At 37.0% G+C, this 7,913-nt stretch overlaps 1 protein-coding gene across 9 annotated transcripts in view; it reads left to right on the top strand.

The window, feature by feature from the left end:
- Nucleotides 1-7,913, top strand: part of COL24A1 (collagen, type XXIV, alpha 1) — a 247,039-nt gene that overhangs the window by 111,552 nt on the left and 127,574 nt on the right. For all 9 annotated transcript variants that reach the window (XR_001145261.1, XM_012722607.1, XM_012722606.1 and 6 more), the window contains 3 exons: nt 886-939; nt 2,315-2,359; nt 7,682-7,735. Coding sequence is in view for 8 of the 9 variants with exons in the window: in XM_012722607.1 (XP_012578061.1) it covers nt 886-939; nt 2,315-2,359; nt 7,682-7,735 (153 nt within the window). In the remaining variant the exon portion in view is untranslated. The remainder of the gene's footprint in view (nt 1-885; nt 940-2,314; nt 2,360-7,681; nt 7,736-7,913) is intronic.

Raw genomic sequence — 7,913 nt, 5'->3', positions numbered from 1 at the left:
CTGAACCATTGTTTTTAAGGGTAGAGAAAAATATGATGACTGACTTAGGTCCATGTCACATGTCTACCCTTAAATTTAATCAGATATGGTCAAAGCACATGAACTAACTTTGGGGACAGAAATTTTCCCTACAGAAAATTAGTGTACCCTAGCCTGAATAGGAGATGAATGTGTGTTGAGCTTTCATAAAACACATGCCCACTTCAATATCCTAACCTATCTCTTCAGATTAAAAACAAGAGAGCTGCACGCAAAGGCTAGGTTATTGCCAGTAAATCTGACATTCCTGAAAAGAGAACAGAACTGATAAGTAAAAGAGTGCTTTGTTGAATAGATAGTGCAGTGTCTTTTCTGAGCTAGGAAGTTTTTTTCAGTTACTTTCACAAAATGTTTATTTAGGAAACATTTGATTTTTAGCACCCATTTTTATTAATGAAAGATTTAATCTGTAAGTTTTAATTGTGTTCAGATTGTACCTTCTCTTATTATCAAGAAGTGGAATATCTAGTATGAATAATGTTTTCCAGCCTCTGCTAGTATTTTAGATATTAAAACACATTATGTTCCTTCCATCTGTTTCCAGACTTTGTGGACACTCTACTGTGTATTTATTGTTCATTGCTTTAAATTGGCAAGTACTTTTTCTGCAAATGTGTCTGGTTGAAGAGTAACATCCTAAGCAGATTATTTAAACAATAACACATTGTTTAAAAATAACTATCCTATTTTTCCCAATGTTTTGAATGGCCTATAATTTTCTGCTCATAACTCTCTCATTCACTTTAGGAAGTTTACCCAAATAGCATGCCTATTTATAGATTATTGCTGATTGAAAAAAAAATTGAGTTAAATATACTAATGTGTGTGTCTGTGTTGCCCTTCTAGGGATTCCTTGGAAATAGAGGGCCTCCTGGGCCTCCTGGTCTCAAAGGAGCACAGGTATGGAGGAAATAAATATACTGTCAGCAATTTTTTTAGTTACCCCTTTTTTTGTGAGGCTTTAGCTTTTGCTTAAAGAAAGCACATTTTAGTATGGAAAACAATTTGCCATGAATAATTTCAAGTTACCATTTTATACTGGCAGTTCTGGAATGGTACTTAGAATCATTTTACAATATTCTGAAAGCATTGATTTATGTCAATGGTCTCACTGGAATAACAGAAGAATCTGAGCCCAGAATTTCATTCATGTGTCCTAGAATTTATATTTAGTCTTTAGGTCTATTTTATACTTGTAAGGTAATGGATGATACATTTTTTTGTCATTGGATAATTTGATTTATGAGTGCTTTGGAATAATAGGCAACTCATACTAGCTTTATGTTTGAATCAGTTTGAGTGAAAATGACCTGTGCTGGGTCAGGGCGACCCCCACTGCCAGCTGACACATCCATTTCAAAGTATTCAGTGTTGGTTGTGGTTTTCTCTCTTCTGAGTTCATTTGTAAGGCAAAAATGGAATAGATGGCTTATCACAAGGATATTTTCAATATGATATTTTAGAGCAGTTTTAAGGTTCATAGTAAAATGATGGGAAAACAGAAATTCTCCTTATACTTCCTCCCTCTCAACATGCACAACATCCCTAATTATCAATATTCCTGAGCTACTTGGAAACCATATGCTCTGCAATGTTTATGTCAACAATATTTGCAATAGCTAAGATGTGCAAGCAGCCTAAAGACCCATAGATTGAAGATTGTATCAAGATGTGACATCTCTACACTGTGGAATATTATTCAGCCATAAAGAAAGATGACATGTTGCCACTTACAGCAAAATGGAAGGGTTCAAGGGTATGATGGTAAAGCAAGTCAAAATGAATACAGGAGATAATTTCACAGTAAATTGTATCTTGACTGAATTATAAATTGAGCAAAATGTTAATAAATAAAATAGAATAAATGCTTCTAGAGAGATTTGTATATTATATTCATCAACACTAGGCCTAAAGTTGTTATACCATCATGGTAACATTATATGTTTGTTTTTTTAATTTTTTAAAAAATATTTATTCATACAGAACTGGGGTACAGGCCAGAGATGCGGAGGGTGAGAGGATTCACCAGGGACAGAGAGGGGAGCAGAACAGGCAGATCGAGGAAGTACACTGCTGAGGGGAGCAGTGGGCGGGTCAGGAGAGGTCTGCTATGCCATGTGGGCCAGCTCCAGGGCTGGGGATCAAACTCGCACTGAAGCGGCTGCAGCCAGCTTGCAGTGCTGTGTTCTAACCCATTGCACCACCAGGGAGGGCCAGGGTTTTCATTCTTAAATGCTTATTTCAGGCCATGATATGCTCTAATTCCTTTCTTAAGGGAGAAGAAGGACCTGTGGGACCCTTTGGAGAACTTGGGCCAAGAGTATGTATCATATCAGTGATTTTCCAGAAGTGATTCTCCTACAACAACTGTTCTGTAAATGTTTTGACTAGCACCCAATTTTAAATGATAGCAAGAGAAAAATTAAAATATAGTCTCACAGTTCCCCCAAATAAAATATTTCTGTACCTGGTTTGTCCCTCGATAGTTTAGTCGTTACTATACCTACTACATATTCTTTTTTTTTTTATTACAAAAGTTTATTTTTACATCATTTGTACATTTATTTTTCCGTCTCGATTGTAATCCCCGCGGGTTTCCCATCACCAAATCACCCGTGTGCCATCACCACAATCTCGTGCATTTCTCTTCCCCTCCCCCCATTTTTGATCCCATTCCCCACTCCACCCCCACAGTATGTCTCTGGTCTATGGTTGTTCATTATTTTTGTTATTTTCTCGCCTGGTTCATTATACTCCTGCTATGAGTGAAACCATCCGGTATTTTTCTTTCTCTTTCTGGCTTATCTCATTAAGCATGATCTTTTTTTTCCAGCTCCATCCAAGTTGCTGCACCTACTACATATTCTTTAGTGATCTTATGGTATCAATAATTTCCACAAATTATTGATAGTTTCTCAAATAAAATCAGAGGCAAAAAACCTTAGCAATTTTAGTTATATTGCAAGAACCTCTTTTCTAAGTATGTCAGTAAACTGATGAAAAACTAGGAAGATATGTTTTCTGCCAACTTTTTCTTCTTTAGGTACTGTTGTGTAGTAATTTATAAACTACTTGTTTTTAAGTTCTAAAATGAATTTGAGAATTTGTGTATATATGAACAAATTTTACAATATTGTGATGTTATTAGGGTGTGTATCACATTTTAACAAGCATTATGAAATCCATGAAATACATCATTCTTGAGAAAATCATAATTACAGGTTCTTACAACAATTTTACATTTAAGGAAACTGTAATTCTTTTGCACCTTTACCTCACTAGTGCATACACTGCCACTATCCCATTGAAAGAAAAAGAATTTTTATTTTATTTTTTGTGAGGTGAATTATGTAACAGAAACACTGTTGTTATTTGAGTCTGGTAAAACTGATCTTTTAAATTGCATCCCTAGGGGAAAAAAATGAGAATCACATTCACCTTTTGCCTGTTCAGTCTTACAATTTTTGTTGCTACGATTTGTTGAAGATCAATTTAGGCCCAGTATTGCTCTCAAGAGGTAACCTCAGTCCTCTCTAATCCTAAAATAACCCTCCAAGATATTGTCCAAATTGTTTAGGTGTGAAACTGAAATTTCAGTATTATATGCTCAGAAATAGCATGCTCTAGAGAAACCGAATGTAACAGTAGGTAACAGGACCAGAAGTAACAACTGTAATGATCAGGCTAAAGTGTGCATTTCAAAGAGATGAATAATGTGCTCCTAGCACATTCTAATGAGTTTTTTTCCATAATGTGTAAGTATTTCATAATATATTACAGTACCTCTTGTATGAGAATTATATTAAAGATGAAAATGCTCTCATTAAACCTCTTTCCAAATAGTGTGAATACAAATATATTACTAAAATGCTTTATAAATATCAATGACAAATCTAATAACTTAGACTCATAACTATATTTCTTGTCCTAAATCTGTAAATTGATTGAAGAATAATTTATGTGTGACAGTTTATCTTTTGATTCTTTGCTCTAGTTTCTGCTTGGTAGGAAACCACTAGACAACTTGAAGTAAGGCAGAGTCAGAAATTAAAATAACTCTTAAGGTAGAAATATAAGTTATAAGAAATATAAGTTAAGTTACTAGGGATCTTTTGTGTGGCTAAAACAGAATGACAACCAGTGCTTTGTTCTGTTTTGTTAAATGAAAGAAAATGGAGTATTTATTTATGGGTAACCATAACAAAATATAATTCTGTAATGCCTAGCAGATATTATAAATTGTGTTCTGACTAGCAATCTCCCTTTCATATTTTATTCATTGATTTGAATTTGTCATACATATTAGATGACACATAATGACCTCCAGTTGTTTAATATAAAAAACCATGGTCATTCTACCCAATCCAGCAGTCCCCATAGAAATTTCAACTCACTGACCCTGTGATCTTTCCATCTTTCTATTAACTTCAAGACCTCACATGCTAGTCTATTTCAGACATTATAATTAGCCCTTTTATTGCATTCTGAATAATGTCCCCTTCCTATTTACATTCATAACTTTTTTAGATTATTTTACTTTCCTCAACTCTGCATTTCTCTCAACCTCGTTCCTAGCCCCTTATCTTACTCCCTAATTCTCTAAGATGATTGACGTAATCAGAGAGAACCTCCACACATTTCTACCACTGCTCTTTTCAATAAACCTGAACCTGTGCCATTCACTCTGCCTCCCCGTGGCTAGTGTGGATGAACAGACCATTTGTCTAGCTAATGTCAAAACTTGTTTTCTACATTTCTTACCCTCTTGCCTAACTGAAACCATTGATCCAAGAATTCTTCCCTGCATATTATAAAAGCAAAGTGTATTGATGTCAGTGTTCTCTCCAGAGGTAGGGAACTCTCATTCCTTTTTCAGTAAAACTTCTCAAGATGTTGTATAGCAATTTTTTTTTTCTTCAGTTTTTCTCCTCCTCCTACCTGCTGAAACCATGTTTGTATCCACCACTCTAAAACAAACGATCTTTTTTTTATTTAAAAGATTTATTTAGACACACAGAACTGGTGTACAGGCCAGAGTTACAGGGCAGTGAGAGGCTTCACCAGAGACAGAGTGGGGAGCAGAACAGCAGATCAACAAAGTACACTGCTGAGGGGAGCAGCGGGCGAGTCAGGAGAGGCCTGCTGCACCATGTGGTCACTTCCAGGGCTGGGGATCAAACTGGCACTGAAGCAGCTGCACTAGCTTGCACTGCTGTGTCCTAACCCGTTGCGTTACCAGGGATGGCCCAAAAAAACAATCTTACAAAGATCATCAGTGATCTCCATGCTGATGAGTCCAGTGGTCATTTCTTACTGTTCACATTACTGCATTCTGATAACCTTCAAAAATTGACAAGTTTACTCATTATATTTGGAAACAAAACTTTCTTTGTGTGAATGACTTTCTGCCTAGCCCTTTGATGGAAAATTTGAGTATTTTCCTCATTTCTTCAAATTCCAACTTTTTGAAGTGTTCCAAGATTTAGTTTGCAAACTTTTCTATCAATACATACTACCCAGATGATTTTGTCCAGTCTTTTGGCTTTAAATACCATATAAATGCCAGTGATTTCCTAAATCACACGTTCAGATCAGAACCTCTGCCCTCTCAACTCTGAGCTAAAATACTACTACCAGATCTCTACTTAGATGCTTAACATGCTGTCAAATGCAGTCATCAAAACTGAGCTTCCAACTCTGTTCTTCCCACACTCTTTCCTATTTGTTCCCTTAATCAGATTAAAAATCTTAAATTTGGGCCCTCCCTGGTGGTGCAGTGGGTTAAAGCGCAGCACTAGGAAGTTAAAGCCACTTCAGTGCTAGTTCAATCCCTGCCTCAGAGGTGACCCACATGGCGTGGCAGACCTCTCCTGACCCGCCTGCTGCTCCCCTCAGCAGTGTACTTTGTTGATCTGCAGTCCTGCTCCCCACTCTGTCTCTGGTGAATCCTCATCATCCCTGTGCCTCTGTCCTGTACCCCAGTTCTGAATACATAAATAAATCTTTAAAAAAAATTCTTAAATTTATGCTGGATCTGTATGTGTCTCTTAGAATCCATACATGACCTATCAGCAGTTTCTAGAAGTTGTTCCTTTAAACTATAAAAATATCTTTATGCCGGGCCCTCCCTGGTGGCGCAGTGGGCTAAAGCACAGCACTAAGAAGCTTAAACCACTTCCGCATGAGTTCGATTCCCGCCTGCCCTGGAGGAGATCCACATGGCGAGGCAGACCTCTCCTGGCCCGCCCGCTGCTCCCCTCAGCAGTGTACTTCATTAATCTGCCTGTTCTGCTCCCCACTCTGTCTCTGGTGAATCCTCTCACCCTCCGCATCTCTGGCCTGTACCCCAGTTCTGTATGAATAAATAAATAAATCTTTAAAAAAAAAATCTTTATGCCTTCCCACAGTCTTCTCTACGTCTACCCTGATCTCTATACTGTCATCTCTCACTTGGGTTATTACTGCAGATTTTATACTTGACTCCCTGCTTCTGCTTTTCAACAGCATGATCCGTTAAAACATAGGTCATGACACTTTCTGTCTCAAAATTTGTCTTAGGCTTCATGTCTCAGAGTACAAGCCAAAGCCCTTCACTGCAGAACCAGGCCCTCCATGGCCTCACCTCTTTCCCCCTTTCCTCCTTTGCCCCTATTTTCTCTTCTCTCTTACTCTACTTTAACATATCCTGGACCTTTGTTCATGATTTCTCTCCTTGGAATTTTCTCCCTTCAGATTATCTATGGAACTTGCTCTTTCAGTTTACTCATGTGCCACCATCTTAGTGAGGTCTTTCTTTCCTGGCAGTCACATTAAAAAATCTCAGCAAGTTTTATTTACAATTGGAAAAACATGGAAGCAGCCCAAATGCCCAAAAGTAGATGACTGGATTAAAGAGAGGTGGTACATATATACAATGTAATATTACTCAGCAACCAAAAAAAGAGAAACACATGTCTTTTGCAGCAGTTTGGATGGAGCTGGAAAAGATAATGCTTAGTGAGATAAGCCAGAAAGAGAAAGAAAAATACCGGATGGTTTCACTCATAGCAGGAGTATAATGGACCAGGTAAGAAAGTAACAAGAATAATGTACAACCATATACCAGAGACATTTTGTGGGGGTGGAGTGGGGAATAGGATCAAAAACGGGGGGGGAGGAGGTGAAGGGAAGTGCACAGGATTATGGTGATGGCACACAGGTGACTTGGTGATGGGGAACCTGCAGGGATTACAATTGAGATGGGGGGAAAAAATGCACAAAATGATGTAAAAATAAACTGTTATTAAAAAAAAAATCTCAGCAAACTTCCCACATGGTTGTATCTTCTTTCCTTGGTTAATTGTGTTCCTCAGAATTACCACTACCTAATACAATATATATTTTACTTATTTTTTTTATGTCATCCTAATTAGAATGTAAGCTCTGTGAAGACAGGTGTGTTTGTGTACTCCTCTTTCTCTGGTGCCTAGAACTGCACACAATAGTAGACTGTCAAACATTCTAGAATGAATAGATAATGAGCATGATCAAATACATTAAATAATATTCTGGTAATTCATCTAAATAAATTTCATCAATCTTAGGCAACTCAAATATGATTGAGCATGTCTTTTTCATGTCTTTTTCTTCTGTTCTCTTCTAGGGGAAACCAGGTCAAAAAGGGTATGTGGGTGAGCCTGGACCTGAAGGCTTAAAGGTGAAGCAGCTAATCTATTACCAGTTATAAAGTATAATTTGAAAAAAAGATAAAAATTATGACTCATAAAAGTAAAAATAGCAAATAAACACATTAAGTATGTAATTCAACTCATTAATGAGAATGCTAAGAATATGCTCAGACTGGTTCAAATAACATTTGAGAAGATATATATATA

Source organism: Condylura cristata, unplaced genomic scaffold, assembly GCF_000260355.1.
Source record: "Condylura cristata isolate star-nosed mole 26May11 unplaced genomic scaffold, ConCri1.0 scaffold00008, whole genome shotgun sequence".
NCBI classification, from domain to species: domain Eukaryota; kingdom Metazoa; phylum Chordata; class Mammalia; order Eulipotyphla; family Talpidae; genus Condylura; species Condylura cristata.
The sequence above is the reverse complement of the archived record's forward strand: the minus strand, read 5'-3'. Positions and strand labels throughout refer to the sequence as shown.